The following is a 22500-nucleotide window of genomic DNA, read 5'->3' on the forward strand; positions in this document are numbered from 1 at the left end:
CAGTACTTATCACCCATATACTCAGTGACTTGCATTGGCTCCAAATTGAGGAGCATCATGACTTTAGAATGCTCAATCTTATTTTCACAACTGTCCCTGGGCCCTTTCTTCTTCTCACTCACTCTCACGCTGTATTTCCCTCTTATCCATCCTATCTAATACTGACTTTTTGTGAATCTCCAATTTAAATGACACCACCAAAGTGGTAGTGTTTTCTGATGCCCAGGCTCTAAGCTCTCTGCTTATTTCCTCCTAAAATACTCTTTATCATCATCACTATTCACCAAAATCCTGATCATTGTGGCTTGGCATCATGTTTTGTGTTATAATGCTGGAAAGTATTGTTAGAGAAGCCAGAGTCACCAGTGATGGTAGGAATTAAATTGGAAATTCACAAAAGATCTGTGCAAGATAAGTGTACTTGTCTTGTCAGGCCGTGAGGCTGGAGGAAATTGGAGAGAGAGGTACTGAGGGAGTGCGAAAAGGGACATTTTATTATGTTAAAGGTGCCACATAAATAAAGGAATTATTATCAGCAAGATTTTTCTTTGACGGAAACATCGAAAGCACCACATATCACCAAAAGGCTGATTACTTTTTAATTATGATCATCTAAACTGATCATCTAAAAGTAATTTAGCTTTAGTTACCATAAGTCACCTTATTCTGAGTGGATCAGCTAGTTAATTTGTGTAATAGATGTTTTAAATTGGTTTTGAATATTACCAATCGTTGCTCTGTTTTATATATTTGCTGATTTCTTGGCATTGCTTATTTTGCTTCAGTTGTACTGATCCACTTTGATCAGCAGTTTGGCAATCCACAAGCTTCAGGAAAAATATCTTGGGGAAAAAGTCTGTACTTCTCTTTGCATCGTGTTCCTTAAAGCCCAAAATGGGTTGAGTAGTGTTGTGAAAGGGAGTCAGTCTCATGATTATGATGTCATTAATTTCCAAAAAACGCCCATGTGCACTGAAGTTTCAATGCGATTGAACAACTAAGTAGCAAAAGGTAAGTAGAAAGCTAATGCTGTGGGATTTGAGTGAGCCTGTTCTTCGACTTGGCAGTTCAGGAACACATTAACATTTTCTGTAAAGAGGAAATATACAAGGTTTTCTAGAAATGGAGCAGTTCTGTTTGACAGTCTTCAAACAGATCATGGTATGGAAGCCAGTCTCTGAAAATGGAGCAGCAACTCTGTAACAGTGTGTTTTATGCAGCTGAAAAGAGCAGAGAGCAGCTGCTCGTGAATACAATTTGAGGATGCAAAGATGGGAGTGTGGCAAATGCAAGGTCTTGCATAGGAAAAGTTGCATTGGAAAGATTGTAATATTGTATGTCACCACATTTCTGTGGGAAGTGATATGATTGCTTGTAACTCTTTCTTTTATCTCTTGTAACTGCTGCATCCAATAGTACATTAACCAACTGTTACTACACCGTCTTAGTGACTTTTGCTGATAAACATTCTCTAGTGAATAAAAGCGATGACCTTCTAGTTTCTTGGTGACATTAGGAGATAACGCTGAGTAATATGTTGAGAAGGATGATTGATTGAAACTTGACTGTTTTTAGAATACAGTTGTGTCATTTCTTTTTAATCTCTTCTTCTTAATCTGACTTCATGGCAGTTAAAAAAAATTAAGTGCTTATTGCTCAGTAGTCTAGAATATGAAAGATATTTGATTAGGAAATACGTTGTCAAATGCAATGTTGAAGTTATCTGCTTTCAAGTCCTGATCAGTGTGTTTTTGATGGCTTTATGCCCAATATAAGAATGTTAGTCCGGAAATGTTTTATGTTCTGTTCCTGACTGGAGATCACTGGTTGTGCCTATATATGAAAATCATAAATGATTGCCAGGTTATGTCTTCAAATGTCTACTCGTTATGTCCAGATTCACTAGTAACAAAGAGCAGGTTGAAGAGAACTGACTTTAGAACAATGATGTAGAGCTACAATGTTTTTACTCTTGAATTCTCGCATAAAAATGCCAATATTTAATGAGGATTCTTAATTTGTTCATGACAGGTAACATGAAAGTATGTTAAAGCATAGACTGCCCAGGTTAACAGGCTACTCACTGAGTCCACTTTGTAGCTGAACCCTTTCCACCTCTTGCACTATTTCCACTGTTGCACCTTCCAACAAGTGTTGCTCTGGCTAGTCAGGAATAGTAATTTTGCTTTCCCCACATTTTGCAGCTGCCCTGGTGAGATCAGCTAATTCATCAAAGTGGGGTTGATTGAGAGATTTTCCTATTCTGTACAATCGCAGGATAAATATTTTTGAGGGAAACCATTTGACCCATGTTACTTCCGATATCCTGGATGAAAGGGTTAACTTGAACCACCTTGAACCACCACGTTATTTCACTAATTCTCAATGATAGAATCAAATTGGAAGCCTATTCCAAGTGATGGCCATTTTGTCGGTGAAGAAGTTGGCCTTATCAATGCTAAGCTGGCAATTAGAGAGTTAGATATATTTCTGAAAGTGATTAATTTAGAGAGTTTTGGATTAGCTGGGTAGCTCTTTCAAGACCCACACAGTGAGTTGAATAGCCTCTCGTACCGTAAAAATCTATGATTAACTGTTTTACCCAATGCCTTCAGTTACTTTGAAATAGTGTTTTCTATTTACCACTTGTTTAGCTTTTAATATCTTAGTTATTTCTGTAAGGTCTCCTTTTTGTTATGTTTAAAGGTGTGCTCAAATTCACCAGCTTTTCTCATTACCTATTTTCAGAAATTGACTTTATGCTTAGTTATTTGTTGGTTAAACTGATTAAACTATCGTGAAAGGCTATAAATTTACTCATACCAGGAAACACACCACTGATTTAAGCTCACTGAAGTTTGGTCAAGTGGGAAAGATGAAAGCTTAATTAGTTATCAATGAATATATGTGAGCAAGAATATTATGGACCAGTTTGAAGGGGTGGGGGGACAGATGCATATTGGTAGAAATTTTTCTGAAGTGATCAAATGATTTCAAGAATATATGACATTACTGTTGTGTAAGTTATGTTATCCAGTGAAAAGCAAAAAATAACAGGCATGTTGTTTCAGAATACAACTTAATGGCAAAGGAGGCAGTGTTACATATCCTACTGTGTGACAATAGGTATTTGGCCTTTTCTTACATGATAGCACACTTGCCTTTAAGTCAGAATGTTGCAGATTCAAGTCCTACTCGTGAAATTTACTCGGATAATTTAGCCTAATGCTACTGCAGTATTCAGGGAATGCTGCCTTTTGGTGCAATTAACCTTCATTTATGGTTGAAGTAAAAGATCCCGTGTTGCTATTCAAAGTGTTTCAGAACAATTGTCTACAGGAATAGTGCCAGAAGATTGGAGGATAGCAAATCTTCAAGAAGGGGAATGGAGACAATCGTAGTAACTATAGACCAGTGAGCCTTATTTCAGTTGTGGGTTAAGTGTTCAAAAAGGTTATAAGAGATAGGATTTATAATCATCTAGAGAGGAATAAGTTGATTAGGGATAGTCAACACAGTTTTGTGAAGGGTAAGTCGTGCCCCACAAACCACATTGAATTCTTTGAGATGGTGACCAAACAGGTGGATGAGTGTAAAGCAATTGATGTGGTTTATATGGATTTCAGTAAGTCGTTTGATAAGGTCCCTCACGGTAAGAAATTGCACAAAATACAGAGCCATGAGATTGAGGGTGATTTAGTGGTTTGGATCAGAAATTGGCTAGTTGAAAGATGACAGAGTGGTGGTTAATGGGAATTGTTCATTCTGGAGTACCGTTACAAGTGGTGTACCACAAGGATCTGTTTTGGGGCCACTGCTGTTCTTTTTATAAATGACCAGGATGAAGGCGTAAAAGGATAGGTCAGTAAGCTTGCGGATGACACTAAAGTTGGTGGAGTTTTGGTAGTGCTGAAAGATGTTGTAGGTTATAGAGGGACACAGATAAGCTGCAGAGCTGGGCTGAGAGGTGGCAAACTGAGTTTAATGTGGAAAAGTGTGAGGTGATTCACTTTGGAAGGAGCAACATGAATAAAGAGTACTGGGCTAATGGTAAGACTCTTGGTAGTGTAGATGAGCAGAGAGATCTCTATGTCCATGTACTTAGATCCCTGAAAGTTACCACCCAGGTTAATAGGATTGTTAAGAAAACATATGGTATTTTAGCTTTTATTGGTAGAGGGATTGAGTTTCGGAGCCATGAGGTCATGCTGCAGCTATACCATACTCTGGTGTGGCCGCACTTGGAGTATTGTGTACAGTTTGGTCACCGCGTAATAGGAAGGATGTAGATGCTTTGGAGAGAGTCCAGAGGAGATTTACCAGGATGTTGCCTGGTATGGAGAGAAGGACTTGAGAGGAAAGGCTAAGGGACTTGAGGCTGTTTTTGTTAGAGAAGAATGGTGAAAAGTGACTTAATTAAGACATATAAGAAAATCAGAGGGTTAGATAAAGTGGACAGTGAGAGCCTTTTTCCTCGAATAGTGATGGCTAACATGAGGGTATATAGTTTTAAATTGAGGGGTGATAAATATAGGACAGATGTTAGACGTTGTTTCTTAACTCTGAGTAGTACGGGGGTTGGAACGCCCTGCCTGCAACAGGAGGAGACTTGCCAACTTTAAGGGCATTTAAATGGTCATTGGATAAACATATGGATGATAATGGAATAGTGTAGGATAGATGGGCTTCAGATTGGTTCCACAGGTCGGCGCAACATCAAGGGCCGAAGGGCCTGTACTGCATTGTAATGTTCTATATTCTATATAAAACAATGTCCTAGCCAACACTGATCTCTGGACTATCATTTGCATCAGATCATTTGGTTATTTATCTAATAGCAGTTTCCAGAACTTATTGGTGGGCAAGTCAACTTTTGTGTCTGCCTATATAACATCAATAATGCCACATCAAACAGACTTAAATGGCTGTGAATTGTTTTGGGAAGTAAATAGTGTGATAATAAATATGAAGTCTTTTTTCCTTTCAGAAAATTTGACTGATCTACTCCTTGATTTTAATCCTTATTCACTAAACATTATATCACATTGGTCTTAATTTATCTTTCAGATGGGGCCTGAACACCGTGTGAACAAATTTCTAGCATTGCTAAAAGAAGAAGGAAGGTTGGTTTTGTTATTCCCCACCCCATCTCTCTCATAACTTCCTTATGAATCATTATCTTCTACAAAAGAAATTAGAGGGAAAAATATTGCGTGGGTGATGTTTCATCCATTCAGTTCTGATCAGTGATCAAATGCAGTTATGATTTTGTTCATATAACTTTGCATTTCCCTTCTTTAAATATCACTAAGAATGCATGAGGCACGACTGATTTTCCATGTAGGGTTAGGTGCAAACACAAAATGATAGAAAATGTACTCAGAGTCTGTGGTAAAACTCTTTAAAAGTCAAAGAGTTCAGACAATATCCTAACTGCAAGAATACAACTCAAATGCTTTGGGATATTTGTAGCCTGTTATTAAGTCACAGCTCTCTAGTTAAGTTGTACAATCCATTAGTTGTAAGACTATCGTTATGGTTCAAAGTGTAAGCAGTGTTTTAAATTAGTAGAATTAAAATTTCCCCAATTGAAATACAAAGACAGTATATTCATGATAGAGAAACAATAATGTTGTAATGAGGGAACTTAATTGATAAGGTTTGTTGAGTTTGAAACTGTATGATAGATAGGAAATCCTTTCAGATTTTTATTTTACAGATTATCCTTTTAAAATTCCTTTCTTGGCTTTTAAATGCTTCCAGAACCACCTGATGAAGGAGCAACACTCCGAAAGCTAGAGCTTCCAAATAAACCTGTTGAACTATAACCTGGTGTTATGTGATTTTTAATTTTGTACACTCCAGTCCAACACCGGCTTCTCCAAATATGGAACTTGACTCCACCTTTGCCACCTTCTCCAAGTCCATAGCTTCATATCTGACCTATCCTTTGGTCTCTGACCCACCGCTGGTGACAGATGCCTTCATGATGACTATCCAGTACCCAGTTCTCTTACTAAATCCTTCCACCTTGGTGCATCTACCTTTGTCAACAAAAATATCCTCAGAAGCCTGCCTGTTTAGTCGTGGTTTCAGTAAACCACACTCCTCCAAAAATGGCTTTTTTGTGCCTTGTTTCCAATCTCTCCTGTATTCATAATGTTCAGTTACTTAGATGTTCTTATAAGTTGAAATGTTCATAGAATCCCTACAGTGTGGAAACAGGCTATTCAGCCAAATGATCTGCACTGACCCTCCAAAGATCATGCCAGGCAGATCAATCCCACCACCCTATCCCTGCAACCCTGCATTTCCCATGTCTAACCCACCTAACCTCGACATCCCTGAATACTATGGGGCAATTTCACATGGCCAATCCACCTGACCTGGTCAGCTTTGGACAGTGGGAGGAAAGCCACACAGACACTTGGAGTTGGACTGGAGTGTACAAAATTAAAAATCACATAACACCAGGTTATAGTTCAACAGGTTTATTTGGAAGCTCTAGCTTTCGGAGTGTTGCTCCTTCATCAGGTGGTTCTGGAAGCATTCAAAAGCCAAGAAAGGAATTTTAAAAGGATAATCTATAAAATAAAAATCAGAAAGGATTTCCTATCTATCATATCAAACTTCAAACTTTCAGCTGAGGCTGGAATCGAACCCAAGTCCCTGTTATTATGAGGCAGCAGTGCTAACCACTGAGCCACCATGTCACCAAAATGTTGTTCATCTAATACTATTTCTCCTGAGGGATATTTGGTATTGATGAGTGCACAGTAATGTGGTGTATGCACCATACCCATAATTACAGTTTAAATACCAAACCAACTCCCCAAAAGCTTGTTAGATGAAGTAACTAGCTAATGTGGCATAGCACTGTAGTTAAGAACTGGTACAATACAAAAGGGGTTCTTCCTTTTTCAGATAATAATCCAATTCCCTCTTGACTGCCTTCATTGAATCTCCCACACATGAGAAACGCACTGTCACTGTGTGAAAAAATGTTTCATCGTATCTCCGTTGATCATTTTATGCATGAGTCTTTTCCCTGTTTTCTCAATCTTTCCACCAATTGGAATAGTTTAATTCTTACTTGCTCACTTACTAAAATGGCTTTGAGGATTTGGGATTGCAGTTATGCAAATAGATTAACAGAATTGATATTTTTGTCCTTGGAGCAGAGAGGAGATTTGAGAGAGATCTTCAAAACTCTTGAGGGGTTTGGTCAGAGTAGATACAGAAAAACTTTCCATTCCATTGGCTGGAGAATCAATGATTAGAGGACACTGATTTAAGATAATTGACAAAAGTCTCAAAAGCACCACATTACAGCAAATGGTTGGGATTTGGAAGTACTGCCTTGATAGAGATACAGAATCACCAATAGTCTTCAAAAATAACTGATAAATACTTGAAGGAGAAAAATTGCAAAGATTTGGGAAAGAGAAGTGGACTGGAACTTTCTATTTGCTGTTTAAAAGAATCCGCATAGGTTCACTGGGCCAAATGTTCTGTTCTGTGGTAGAGCATTCTCAGTTGCATTTGAGACAGAATCCATGAGCAGATTACTGAAAGCTTGGTCTCAGATATAGGTTTTAAGGAGTGTGTTAAAGGTGAAGTAGGCAGAGAGATTTAGGGAGGACATTCCAGAGCTTATGAGACTGGCAGTTTAAAGTACTGTCATCACCTACAAAGTGATGAAAATTGGAGATGTATAAAAGTCTGGAATTAGACAAGTATAGAGATGCTTAACAGTACAGGAGTGGAGGAGATTCGCAATATCGAGGGGAAAGAACATGGAGAAATTTGAAAACTGTGCTGAAAACTTTAACGACACGGCATTACCAAGTGTGGAAGCAACAGGCACAAGGGTGAAGGGTGAACTAGACTCGATGAGAATTGGGATATGGTTAGCAGAATTTGTTGGGCTCGTCATGGAGGGTGCAAAGACTGAAGCTGGTTATGAGAGCATTGGAATAATTGAGTTTAGAGTTAACAAATTGCTACATTAATAAAAATTATCTTCAGTACTGATTTCTTTTTGTACTCTGCAGTGATCCTCATCGCCGGAATAATTGGGATTAGAAAGAGAAATCATTATTTTGATGGGCACTGTGAATTGCAACCAACAAATGAAGCACCAACTTGACAATTTAACTTGGAAAAATGAATCTTCAGTCTGAAACTTAGCATTTTGCATGTTCCTTGCAGAGACAATTCTCTTATGTCTTAACTTTTTAAAAAAAAAAGACATCTGCATTTCTTGGTTTTACTAGGGTTTAATGTGGGAAATTTACAAGATTCTTTTCAGGGATGTTTTCATTTGTTAGTATACAGAGCTGTTTCAGTCACCTTCCCTTCTGCTTACCCCCAATCCCCTCAAATAAAATTGAGTGTTATATCATTAAATTTCACAGATTAGGAACTGAGTGGCATTGAGATAAAGTCCCAACCAACATCATTGTTTTGGAACCCTAGAATGTGTTGGTTTGGTTCTGTACAAAGAATCCAAAAATAAATTGCTCTATAAGAACCAAAGATAGTGGAAATCTTGCAACAGGCTTTTGCACATATTGTCACACATGTAAGTGGGGATTAGTTGCTTTTGGGGTATGCTGTAACTGGGCAAGTCTTGTATCAGCTGTACAGGGACCACTTGAACTTCATTTGATTGTTACTTTTGAATTTTCTTTAGATGCCGTTTATACTTAATGCAGGTCAGGATTTTTGAGTTTTATGTATTTTAAATACTGATGTTGGAATGGCTTCTTACACTATGCAAATATTTACTGAGCCTCCCATTTATGTGTCTCAAAAGAATCTGAATGCCTACACCATGTTGATTTTTTTAAAAATCACAATTAAATCTTTCTCTTAGATGAATTCTTTTAATGTACAAAATATACCTAAGTCTGATGTTTGGCATTTTGTGCTCGTTTTTTAAATACTTTGTTGAATTGTAGTAAATCATCATTTTCTTCTGTTTCTTTGACTACTGTGTCAAATGCTTTCGAGGCATGGCCCTTATTTCCAGCTGTCATTTTCTGTAATCCTGCTATTCAGTGGAATCACTAGTTAACAAAAATTGGGTTTGTACAAATCTTAGTCCTGGAAGTAATGCTCATATTTTCTAACCACTTAGTCTTAAAGATCCTGTGGATAAGAGATTTGAAGGTTGTACCGGTTGCAATTTCCTAAGAAATGTACTGAACAGTCTAATTTTATTTTGGTTCCCTATGGTTTGGGGAGCTGATGTGATGTAAAAATGGTTCATTGCTCTTTTTGATGATCATCTGTAATAGTGTTACAAGAATGTTCTCCTTACAGCAGAGAAGCCAAAGAGATTTAATTTATGAAGGGTTTTAAATGACTGAAGGGTTAATAAGAGAATACAGAAATATGAATGGGGTACGAGTCTGAAAGGTGACATGAGGAAAGCCATATTTCTGCCGTGAGTAGGTAAGATTTGGAAGGCACAACCTGATGTGGATACAGATTAATTAGTAGCCAGTAGGACCTGAATAGTTAGTAAACATATTCTTAGTACATTTTAAATGCCTTACTATATGAGATTTTTCAAGCTGGATTCTGAAATGGCCAACGATGCTTGAGAAGGTTCGATACTGTCCAAAACCCCTCAGAAATGACACCAGATAAGCAAGCCCTCAGCCCAACAAGTTAATGTTAGAGTTTCTTCTGCAGCCTAATGCCATAGACCAGATAACAATATACTTGGAAAGATAAATTGCTAATAGCAGCATGACTTTCTTTACACATAAAGTTTTTTAACTGGAAATAATTATATAGATATAATGTGAATATTGTAGAAATGTGCCTCTGCATTTCAGCAATTCTTCTGTGCAACATGAAAAGTCTACTATTTGTTTATTCATATCCAAGAATGGCCACTGTTACACTTGGATGAACTGATGACCATCCAAGAAGCTGTCAGTACCAGATAGTCAGTGATCCAACAAAGCAATTAAGTATAGTATCTGAAGTGGAAAGGAAATAGTATTCATAAATAACAGATGAAATGATTCCTATGTTATACATATAGTGCGTATTGTAGCTTTGTTATATGGGAAAAGAAGAGGAGCATAGACTAACTCCTCAGCAATGTCAGTGTAGGTTCAATGTGCCAAATGGCTTTCCTCTATTCTGCACTGTCCAATTCCAAAATTCCAGCAACCTTTAAAGTGTATCAAAGGCTACTTTTGAAACCAAGATTTAAGGAATAAGGGCATTTTAACTTTGTCTGTCTTGCTTGACTAATCATACATTTTTTTCTCCATTATGAAACATTATCTGACTAGCTTGCTACTGTTAAAATACATGTTGGTCTATTTATCTATCTGGAGCTAAACCACTTAGAACAACATTAACAGGACTGTAGAAATCTTTCTTATCAATGTAGCCTTCCCCTTTCCCTCTTCATATCACCATTGGTTTCCAACATTAATAGCAACCCGATGGAGTACTGCTCTGGCGAACGTTCAGACTCCAGTTACTTAAAGACCTTTCTGAGAAAATCAACTACTGAAGTTGATGGATATCTTCTCATTTTATCATTGGTCCATGGCATTATGTCTTCGTGTACAAGATCTGAGATTTGCAGTTTTCTAAACATCATAGGCGATGTGAGTGAATGTAGTCAAAAATTAAGACTTCAGGAATACAGTGTGTAGGCAGTTAACAGTGTTAATAGATGCTAGCAAAATACACAAATTAGGCAAGCACATTTCTAGAACACTTCTAAAATTCTGTCTTTAATCTGTTGAAATTCTTCCTTTAAATATCAATTTTGGGAAAATTATGGAAATGTTCAAACCAAAACCTGAAATGCAGATGTCTACTGATAAATGTTTTGATGTCTTGTTTGGGAATGAAACTTACCTCCAGTACTGTATTTATTTCTGTGCTGTTTACAATGTGTAAGTATTCAAGAGAATTAAATGAAATCCAAGCTTTTCTGTGTTGGCTTTCTAATGGGTAGTTGATAGCTGTGATCTGTTTGTATGGAATAACGGGTATAATCCCATTATGATCATACCCTGATATTCTTTGTTGATCTGTGCTGGCCCCATCTCCTGAATCATAATGAATACTGTTCTGGTGTGATGTAAATCTTTTTACAGTGAAAGTGTACTCTTTAATGTATTGTATTTAAATGAAGCTTTAATGATGTAGTAATCATGCAGATGACAAACTTCATTGGGTACCTTTATGATGCGTAATTAAAACCATGAGCAAAACCTATAGAGTGGCTATGTTGAATATACTTTTCATTCGATGGGATTTGAGGATCTTTATCAGGAATTTTTAACAAGTGCATTCTGCAGGTTATCTGTTTGTCTGTGAAGGCACGTAACAAATGGCCTTGCAAATAATTTCACTACCTGGACAGGGCCAAGCCTGGTTCTTATCTGGTAGCATCAAAGAACATCTCTTGAGTCCTTGCCAATTGATTCCAGTCTGCCAACTGTGCATGTTTGTGTATGGTTGATGTTTTAATTTTAGCTCTCTTCTGAACCATAATGGAAATGGCCTTTAGTTGATGAACTTAACCTGAGGAAGAGGCTAAAAACAGGTGATACGTGCAGATTGTGAAGGTGTCATTCACTGCTTTGAGTAAGGAAATGTTGTTGCCATCCAACTCATTTAACAGTTCTTGATTTTCTTTGGTGCCCACTCAAAGCAGAACACTGCTCTGATTGACATTAACTTTGAACTCTGTCCTATCAGTGAACCATTACATTTTCTTTACATTGCTTTTGTACGTTCAAGATCATATACTTAGGACAGCAAGGATGCAGAAATCAGGAACGATTGCTATCAGACTAATGTTCCAAGTCATACTTGGCTTGGTCAAGATTAATTGAAAAAAAAATCAGGTGAGTCCTGTACATTCTGATTTACACAGCCATCACTATATATGTCGGTTTGCGATCACCTTCAGCTGCCTATGTTCTTGTCGTTTGTGGAAGATGCAAAATCATTGAGCTAAAAGCTGAGATTGAGGTTTGAGTTGTTTTGGGAAGTTCAAGAAGTTTTTTTTATCGACTGCAAGAGGCTTTAAGGTGCTCATTAATTTTTATTTTGAATAAACAGTAAATCCCATGTACTGAGATGTAGGAATACTTGGGAAAGTAAAGCAAGAGTTCAATAGAAACGTTTTTTTTTAAACCGCAGAGGTAAAATTTACGCTAATTAAATAAATCATCAGGACAAACCATTAAAATGAGCAATACAAAATAGATTCCAAGAGACAATTGGAGACTTCTGAAGAGAATGAATGTGATGGAAAAGTGGTGAGATGGAATGATACCAAAAGGGTATGATGTAATAACGATGTAGATAGCAGACTTGATTGGCAACCAATGTTTGAAGTGTTATTAAATGCATGCAAAACAAGTAGAGTGGTTGCAAAGAGATGATACTGTAAGTTCTCTTCAGGTCTCAAAAAGAAGTTATGAGTAGGAAAAGATTTGGCAGATAGAATATAAGGTGAGGTTTCCCCCTTTGTCAGGAAGAATAGAAGAGCAAAATGGAGAAACTACAGAATCCCGAGGCAGAGGGGCATGGATGTTCTTGGTAAATTGGGAAGGCATATGAAATGTTGCCTTTAATGCAAACTTTGAAAGTAGGATAATTGTCATTCTGCAGCAGGTACAGGACATTAGATTGCAAGTAGTATACTGTGTGAAGCTTTGATGCCCTTACCTAGGGGATCTCCTTACTATTTGGAAGTGGCTTAGACAAGATTCACAAGGCTGATTCCTGGAACAAAGGCGTTGTCTTATGAGGAAAGGTTGAGCTGGTAGGCTTAACTTCACTGGAGTTTAGAGACATGAGAGAGTAGATGAATGTAAGATTCTGATTGGACTTGACAGGGTAGGTACTGAGAGAAATTTCCCTTGGGAAATCTAGAACCGGGGGGCACAGTTTGAAAAATGGAGACTCTTGCATTTATTAGGAATTTCTGCTGTTGATTACTTATTTGACGAGTGGAGAATGGGTCATTTAAACTGTTACACTCACCTTCCCAGCAGTCCTCCGCTCCTCCCTCGCACCTCTCAGCAAAAGTTAGTACATTCAAGGCTGTGTTAGATAGATTTTTGAGTTGAAAGGGAGTCTCTGGTTGTTGGGGTGTCAGGGGTGGGTTGCAGTGGAAGACAACAGCAACATAGAATTAAGGCAGTGATTAGATCAGCAATGATCTTGTGAAATCATGGGGCAGGTTCAGTGGGCTGAATGGTCAAATACGTCCAATGTTAAACAAGTCCACGTCCACTCTGGCAAACAGTGTTCATCACTAATGTGCAACCTTGCCAACAAGACTAGTTATTTTTAAATTAATCCACAGTTAGGGAATTTAACTGTCATGCACATCACCTTCTATTTTAACCACAATTATGGTTTCTCATTAACTTCTTCACCTCTTAAAGGTCACACATCTAAAGGTCTTTTATGGCCTTTTAATGATTCAGAATTTTGGTTGATCTACTATTACTGCATTTCAAAAATGATTGTACAAATTGATTTTAGGTATTTCAGTGTGTATAGTACCACATATATGTTAGTGTGGTTGCTGTGTCTGCTATTGGATCAGCACTGCCATAGATTATGGACTAAGTGTTGAAGGGAGATTTTACAAAGAGCAAATCAAAATGATTGCTAAAACAAAAGACTGCAGGGCATGCAGGTGCTATTCTGTCCCACTTATGCACTTGATCTGTTTTGTTTGCCAGTGGCAAATAGTTACGAAAATATTTAGTCGTAATGAAATGAAGCTAGAAAACCTTTTTTTTTTAAAAAGCCCAGCTTTTTTGTAAAACTAGCATTTTAGCACTGTATAAAAGAATCTGTACGAATCCAAATCCTACTCAACATATTCCATTGTGCTTCATTCATTGTAAATGTACGACATAGTTTTTATGTAGGAATGTGTGACCAGAAGATCAGAAGGTAACAAAGGCAATTAAAAATAGCTTTAGAATCCAATAAAACCTTAGTGTTGAAACCAAGTCTGTCTTCAAGAAGAGATTCAAACCACGATCAAGCGCTATTGGAAATGTTTAAAGATCAAACTGGAGCAGAATAAAAGGTAATACTTATGTACTGCTTTCATACCAGGATATGTCACCGTGCCTGTTTGTTAATGAATACTCTTGAGATGTTTTTAAATATAACACAGGCAATGTGGCATCCAATTTCAACAAAAAGGTACAACAACATTAAGATAAATCATCAATTAATCTATTGGATTTTGGTTGACGAAACTGAAGTAAACTCCCATGCTTCAAAATGATTCCATGAGATCAGTTGTATCCAAGTGAACGGACAAATGAGGTCTGGTGGTAATGCCTCATTTTCAAGATGACGTCTCCAACGGGGCAACATTTTCTCAGGACTGCAGTGAAGTACATTGGATCATATAAACCTTAGAAATGGCAACATGGCACTGTGTTTGATGAGTAACCTGCACTAAACATTTTATATCAACAAAATTTAAATAATAAACAGCAAACACAACTTCACTAATCATGTGAAATGTACTTTGACATGCTGGAGTACTAAAACAGTACTTTTGAACAGTAAAGAAATTAAGGGTTGTGGTGAGCGGACGAATAAGTGGAGCTGAGTCCACAGAAAGATAATCACGATCTTATTGAATGGCGGAGCAGGCTCAAGGGACTAGATGGTCTACTCCTGCTCCTATTTCTTATGTTCTTATATAAAATCATCTTACAATGAACCAGAAGAAATTGTGAATTGCAAGCTAGGTTCTGTGATAAGGCAGTTTACCAAGTATCAGAAGAGGAAGAGAGAGAAAAATGCACACTAATGTATTCATTTACTTTAAAGAATCTTTCAGTAACATTTGAGGGCATGTTCTGGGTATTGATGTAATCTCATGACTTCATGCATTACATGTTTTTTTATTGTGATTGACAGCCTTAATTTGTATGGTTTATCTGTGCAAGACTAGTGGGAATGCGACATGAACTCCATTTCTCTTCAGGGTTGCTATGGAAATAGTTATATCTCAAGTATGGGGAGGATCTGTGGTGTCAGGTGGCTGGTTATAGACCAAAATATTGTATCTCCAGAATCATTCTGAAAGTAAATACAACCTTAAACATAATTGGAAATGGAGATCTAGCAATAACAATGGGATGAATTGCAAACTGAAGTGAGCTGCACATGAAAACTTCTTTGCCAAAGCCGATGTAATCATGTCTAAAGTAGAACTAACTATAAATGAGCATCATTCTGGATCAGTGGTGCTGGAAGAGCACAGCAATTCAGGCAGCATCCGACGAGCAGCAAAATCGACGTTTCGGGCAAAAGCCCTTCACGATTCCTAATGAAGGGCTTTTGCCCGAAACGTCGATTTTGCTGCTCGTCGGATGCTGCCTGAATTGCTGTGCTCTTCCAGCACCACTGATCCAGAATCTGGTTTCCAGCATCTGCAGTCATTGTTTTTACCTTATAAATGAGCATAAGGCAAACTCTACCATACTTTTGCACAGTCACATGGATAAATCTGAAATATATGACTGCCTGTGGACCCAGACAACAGTTGTCAGCCTAAATGCAAATGATGAAAGACTGAAAAGTTCATCAGTGAGTCGAGAATAAGGGGAATACAGAAACTCTGAAGCAAACAAGTAGTTCCATCATGAGTGATTCATGAGTTTATCAGTTCAATGCTGGATATTGGTGGTTTGGATAATGTTCCTAGTTACATTTCATTAAACTCCAATGCAGAATCAGTCCACAAGCTGTGATTTGCCAAAGGCAAATATACAGTTAGTTCTTCTCCGTATGAATCAATCTGGCACCCAATTTTGTTGTAATAAATTATATAGCCTGGCCTGCAGGTATTCAATGTTGAATTATTTCAAATTTTGTCTAAAAATGTTGCTCCTAGAAAGTTGCTGTTTTAAAAACAGCAGCCTACATTCTGAAGGTAAACACCCTGTGGAACTAACCTAGTACAATGCGTTGTCTGGCTATACTTGTTCTAACTTTGTAAACGCAATTTTTTTCTATCTTTAATGAGTGAGTTATACTGAACACAACAGGGTTAGTATCTGTGTTTGTGTTCAGTTGGCTAAACTTAGTTTGAGCACATAATTGTCCTCCACATCCTTGAGTTGGTGGGAAGGGGTGGGAAATAATCCAGCATTTCAACTGTCAAGCCAGTGGCATGTCCATGTGGAAGCCAGTGGCATGTCCATGTGGCGAAAGTGAGGACTGCAGATGCTGGAGATCACCGTCAAGCGTGTGGTGCTGGAAAAGCACAGCAGGTCAGGCAGCATCCGAGGAGCAGGAGAGTCAACATTTTGCCCAAATCATCAACTCTCCTGCTTCTTGGATGCTGCCTGACCTGCTGTGCTTTTCCAGCAGCACACTCCTGCATGTCCATGTGGTCAAAGCCCAGATTTTCACCAGTCTTATCTGTGAGTGTCTCATTGATATGATAAACCAATTGTGTTAGTGTACTAGATTGCAGAGTGGTTAGTCATCTTGTCATCTCTTGCTTTCAACCAACCGTACAAATATTGCAAAAAAAATAGTACTGAGTGCCCAAATCTCTCCCTGCCAGTATGGAGACTGCATCTACCCTTAACACTGACAACCTCACTCTGGGGGTTGTTGGCAACTTCACATATTTGGATCTCGACAATCACCAGCAATGTATCACTTCATGTCAAAATCTGCATTAAAATTGCCAAAGTTAAGGTGTTGTGTGAACCAACAGCAAAGTAACTTGAAGTACAAAGCTTCACATGGGCCAGGCTTGTGTCCTCAGACCTCGTCTTAAAAACAGCAAGACATGGAAAACTTATGCAAGTGGTTGAGAAGCTTCCATTTCTCCAGTTTCGGATGAATATAGCGTATCTTCAGGCAAGACAAGATACGTTGAAGTATACCATTGTGCTGGCTCCCCAGCAGGTTTGTTTTTTTGAGTCGGTGACAACTGTGAATTGGGTCTTATGTTACGAATGGTTGATGGCCAAGTCTGTGCAGATGTGCTCTGTGGTGAACTCAATATTGACATAAGAACTCCAGCTTGCCCACATCTGCTATACAAGAATGTTTACAAGAGAGACTGATGTTGACCGGGTCTACAAAGTTAAAAATCAAACAACACCAGGTTATAGTCCAACAGGTTTATTTGGAAGCACTAGCTTTCTGAGCACTGTTCCTTCATCAGGTGCTTTGTGGAGAATAAGATTGTAAGACAGAATTTATAGCAAAAGTTTACAGTGTGATGTAACTGAAATTATGAAACTCCAAATCATGTTGACTGAGTCTGGAGTCGAAGTATGGGAGGGTCTGAAGACAAACAGGCAGGAAGGTCATGGAAAAAAAGAGGATGAAAAATCAACTAGATAAGAAATGAAAAAACACAGAATTAAACCGTAGGTCAATGCTATTCATCTGTCGCAGCTGTGGAAGGGATTACCCACTCATGAATTGGTCTCACCAGTTCTAACACATTATGCTCAATCCAGAAGTCGCATACATCACAGGCTGAGTCAATCATAGAAGTCGTTTTAGTTCAGTTGGCTTGGTTTGTGCAACAGTGCAATGCCAATAGTGTGGGTTCAATTCCCACACCAGCTGAGGTTACCATGAAGGACTGTCCTTCTCAACCTGCCCTCCTAACCTGATGGCTCTTAGGTTAAATCATCTGTAATAAGAGAGCAGCTCAATGGTCTGGTAAGTCTACAGCAACTAGACTATTACTAGCTGTGGGTGACAGTGATATCTGAAAATTTATTTTCTTCTTGAGGAAGGAGTAATCAAACTATTGCATAGTTGCATACTGTCTTTTACTGAGTATCAACGTGCTACTGATGTGCAGGACACGATCCATATTTCCTAACTCTGCTCTGCTGGGGGAGGACCAATGAAACATCAGTATCTATAGTGCCTCAGGACATTTTTCAGAGATTCGCTTGTTCCCCCAACCCCACCATATGACCCTGCAATCGAATTCTGTCCTTTTCCTTTTATGCAGAAACTGTATATCTCGTCATTATGACCCAGACATAAGGAATGTGGGACAGACTTAAAGAATTGGCTGACCTTTCCCTAAAGATGTTAAAATCAAGCATGCTTGAAGAGATGGATGTACAGCCTCGTGGTAGAAATTGCCAAATTATTACAAAATGTAAACTTGTTTCAAAGTGTCTTTTCAGGGAGTGATATTGGTACCACTACCTAATCCAGTCTACCTGTGACTCCAATTCCACTTGACTTGGTTGACTTAATTTACTCTGAAAACATGTATGTGCAGTCAGTACTATCTTGACAGGGTTGTTTACATCATAAATAAATATCAAATCATGATTCCAGTTCACTGTTTCTTTTGTGACACATTGATACTTGCATATGGGGGTCAGATGAGGAATGGATTAGGCTGAGCTCCCATCGTCAAATAACTTGCTCACACTCTCCATCTGGTTCATGTGCAAAAGGCATCTTCAGCAGCAGTGGTAATATGCAACCATGAAAATTAACCTTCGCTGAAGCAGAGCAGTGAAAGAAGAGATTTCAAATCATGATCAGTGAATCTGAGTTCTCAGGCAAGAAAGGACAACACACCAGTATACTCTAAATGAATAAATTTTATTTCTTTGTTGGTAGCTATTTCTAAGACTAAGATAGGAATATGTACACTGACAGGAGAGGTTATACATTTAACATCCGCTTCTAGAGAGCTGCCTGTGAATCCTGCACTGTGAAGCATGATAGTAAATGTAGCTCACACTGCCTTTTAAGCCACTGTGGCAAGTTTATAAACTAGAAACAGCAGATAAGACACTTTCTGCAAATATATAATCTCAGTTGAGTCATATATATACACACTGTGCAATAAATAATTATAAAAACATAGGCTTTAAGAATATAAAATCAAAGGGTCAAACATCTAATTTGTACAAAACTTTGGATATAGCAACTTGCAATACAGGTTCAAATTGGAGCTAGTAATTCTGGGCTACAAGGTAGAAAATTGCTACGATAAATACTGCAGGCTTTTGATTAATTTTTAGAGCACAGAATGTCAACGCCCATTGCTTGAAGTAACTACTCACTCATTCTGGGAAAGGTATCCATAGGGCTCAACAATGAATTCCCACCTTGCTTCTTTATCTTATCCCATCTTTTTTTTTCTCTTTCACAGAAAGAAGGCACATTGTATGTAAGTAAAATACTCTTAAGTAGGTGATGGATTAAGGTCCCTGTAAAGAGGAAATCATATCCGTAACAGCTGCAAATAGCCACCGGATCCACTCAAACCTCAATTTTCAATCATTTTGATAGTGTGGTTGGGAGGTGCGAATTGCAAATGGCATTAATACTAACATCAAGTTTGCTATGTCATACAGTCACCATTCCTAAAAAAAAACTCGGAAGTTTTGTTATGGGAAGCATGTCTGATATCTTTTTGACATGACGATGTCAAGCTGGATGACTTAAGCTGTTCTTAATGTTAATACCTCAGCTTGTATCTGAAGCCACGTGAACTATTGTGTTATGCAAAGGATTCTGGGGGTTGTAGTCTTTAAGGTTTGAGGGGGTTTAATTTCAAAAATGAACAAATTATTTTCGCACTCAATGTAGCAAATAACAAATTAATTTGGGGCTGACGTAAGTTGCATTGTCCTCAGGATTACAAGTTTTGAAACACTTGCCATTTTGGAGTGGTTTTTGTTAACTAGATAGATATATGGAAATGCCAGTGTTGGACTGGGGTGGATAAAGTTAAAAATCACAACACCAGGTTATAGTCCAACAGGTTTAATTGGAAGCACTAGCTTTCGTAATGCTTACTCTTTCATCAGGTGGTTGTCACAAAGCTAGTGCTTCCAATTAAACCTGTTGGACTATAACCTGGTGTTGTGTGATTTTTAACTAGGTAAATATATGAATACATATATCTTTGACAATTTGAAAGGTAAAAGTTCTTTGATTAAGGTTGGTCAATTTTTTTTTTTAAGGAGAAGGTGAGGAACGCAGATGCTGGAGATCAGAGCTGAAAATGTGTTGCTGGAAAAGCGCAGCAGGTCAGGCAGCATCCAAGGAGCAGGAGAATCGACGTTTCAAGCATGAGCCCTTCTTCAGGAATGGCTTCAGATTCCTGAAGAAGGGCTCATGCCCGAAACGGCGATTCTCCTGCTCCTTGGATGCTGCCTGACCTGCTGCGCTTTTCCAAACTTTTTTTTAAAAAAACTTTCTTCAACTGTCATTGCTGTAGAAATGTCTAGCAATCCATGTCCTTTATGGGCCCCTCTCTCTAGAGCTTCCAGAAAATCCTATTGATACTTCTGATGTTAACTCTGTATAAATTTACGTCAATGTATATGTCATTTATAAACACTATACTGGTACCTTCCTTTCTTTCACCTCTGACCCAGTGGCAAGTCTGAAACCATGGATAGAAGATCAAATTCTAATGGGATTTGCATTTGTTAGGCATCCCATCCCAGAAGTGACAAAGATAACCCAATTGCAATTGGGGATCCAGCTAAATATTGATAGTGCTGGAGAATTTTTCCATTCCCTCACCATCTACTGAGCAGGTTGTCATTCTGATTGACCCCAACAACATTGGCAACAGTAGGAAACTAAAATAAAGTTGTGGCAATGGAAAACTTGGGATTTTAGGAAATTTGTTTGCTAATGTTTTCACCAATCACTATAAATGAAAATCTGCAATTTCAAGTTGAGAGTAAATCATCCCAATGTAGCATTTTTAGATCAAATGATGAACTTTGCAATGTCTTTTTTAATCTGGTGTGCTTTTTGGTTCAGACTAAGATTTTTGTTTGAAGCTCCAACGAGAAATTGAATAAATTGGTGAAAAGACTACATTTCCCAGAATTCATTTCTGCCATGTACATGCACAGTAAAGTGCGCCATTTTTGTTTTGACCCAACAATAACTGGAAGGTTCCATATTGTGTGACCTTACATGTGTTTGTCTGTCCTGTTATTTGCACGTGTGTACATCGTACACTCGAATGCATTCCTGGCAACTGACATAGCAGCACCAGTGGAATATGCAGTGACATTTTTCCTTGCGTTTCTCCGTCCTGGTGTTATGTCCACGGCCACAGCAGAGCAAGTCACAGCCATCGATCCCATGAGAGGTGACATTGCAGATCCTGTCCCTGGTCCCAAAGGATCCTGTCTCAGCGTTCGGCTCGCAAAAGTTTGGCGAGTTTTCATAGTAGACAAGGTCTCGCTCAGTTGGGGGCTTAAAAAGCTCGTATTTTGCACGAAGGGTCTCCACCCAACCCCGGGACTCTCTGTGCTTCTCCACCACCATCTCAGAGGCACTGTCATATTTGTCTTTCAGATAGTCCCCAATGACCCGGAAATCTGGCTGCGCCCACCAACAGGTCTTCACTTCACAGCTCCCGGACAAACCGTGACACTTACATTTCAGATGCATGTGATCCAGTATTGACTGCAACAAGAATTAAAAAAAAAACACAAATTGTGAACATTAGTTAGAACAGTGCAGTACTTTATATTTATAATATACACAAAAATCTTCAATAGCAACTTACCTGATACATTATCTCTATTAACATTTCCTGCCTACAACACTTTAGTTTTATGACAAAGTTCTGACCATGCTTTCGAATCAACATTTTCAATTATAAATGCATTTGTCCACATTTATAATGCCATTACACCCTGTAATGATTTTATATTGTAACTGCATCCTCCAATCACTGCTGGTACTGTAGTGACTCAGAGCAAGGACTCCCTGCAGTGACACTGCTATCTCCTTGATGTCATACACAGTCAAATGTTACATTGATGGTAAATACTGCATCTCACATTGCAGCTGGAATCCAGCTCTTTTGTCCATGTTCAGACCATATTCTGGAGCTTAGTGGCCTTGGTAGAACCCAAATTATGCATCAATGAGTGGGTTATTACTGGGTTCAATTTGATAGAACTATCAATGATGGAAAGTGTCATTTTGCTAATTAGTCAGAGTAGACTGATGAGCTACTAATTGGCCGAACATCTTTTTGTCCTGCTTTCAGTGGATAGAATATCATAGGTAATTCTCCATACTCTTGAGTGAATACCAATATTGTACCTGTACTGGAACAGCTCGAAGTGGATGTGGCTAATTCTGAAGCAAGTGTCTTCAGTACTATAACCAGAATGTTGTCAGGGCCCATGGTTTATGCTGTTTCCAGGATGCAATAAATTTATATGGAGTGAATCGATATGGCTGAAGACCAGCACTTCAGGATGAGACCATAAGATAAAGGAGCAGAATTAGGTTATTTAGCCTAAGGTTGATAAGAACATAGCAGCATTAGTCAACCATCTGACCCTGACAAGCCTGCTCCACCATTCAACATGATCATACTTGATTGTGAGCTCAACTCCATTCTCCTGCCCATTTCTGTATTCCTGGACTCTGAAAGATCAATAACCTTTCTCAGCCTTA

At 38.3% G+C, this 22500-nt stretch overlaps 2 protein-coding genes across 2 annotated transcripts in view; one reads left to right on the plus strand and one right to left on the minus strand.

Moving 5' to 3' along the window:
- LOC122540015 (vesicle-fusing ATPase) overlaps positions 1 to 11259 on the plus strand; it is a 283493-nt gene extending 272234 nt beyond the window's left edge. The window contains exons 20-21 of the mRNA XM_043675302.2: positions 5068 to 5123; positions 8055 to 11259. Of these exons, the coding sequence (XP_043531237.1) occupies positions 5068 to 5123; positions 8055 to 8085 (87 nt within the window). The 3' untranslated portion in view covers positions 8086 to 11259. The remainder of the gene's footprint in view (positions 1 to 5067; positions 5124 to 8054) is intronic.
- An 8963-nt stretch (positions 11260 to 20222) lies between these two features.
- Positions 20223 to 22500, minus strand: part of LOC122540016 (proto-oncogene Wnt-3) — a 115650-nt gene continuing 113372 nt past the window's right edge. The window contains exon 4 of the mRNA XM_087977655.1: positions 20223 to 21492. Within this exon, the coding sequence (XP_087833781.1) occupies positions 21013 to 21492 (480 nt within the window). The 3' untranslated portion in view covers positions 20223 to 21012. The remainder of the gene's footprint in view (positions 21493 to 22500) is intronic.

This window comes from Chiloscyllium plagiosum, unplaced genomic scaffold (genome assembly GCF_037043375.1).
Source record: "Chiloscyllium plagiosum isolate Xiang-an unplaced genomic scaffold, Cpla_swu_hap1 HiC_scaffold_32, whole genome shotgun sequence".
In the NCBI taxonomy this organism is placed as follows: Eukaryota; Metazoa; Chordata; class Chondrichthyes; order Orectolobiformes; family Hemiscylliidae; genus Chiloscyllium; species Chiloscyllium plagiosum.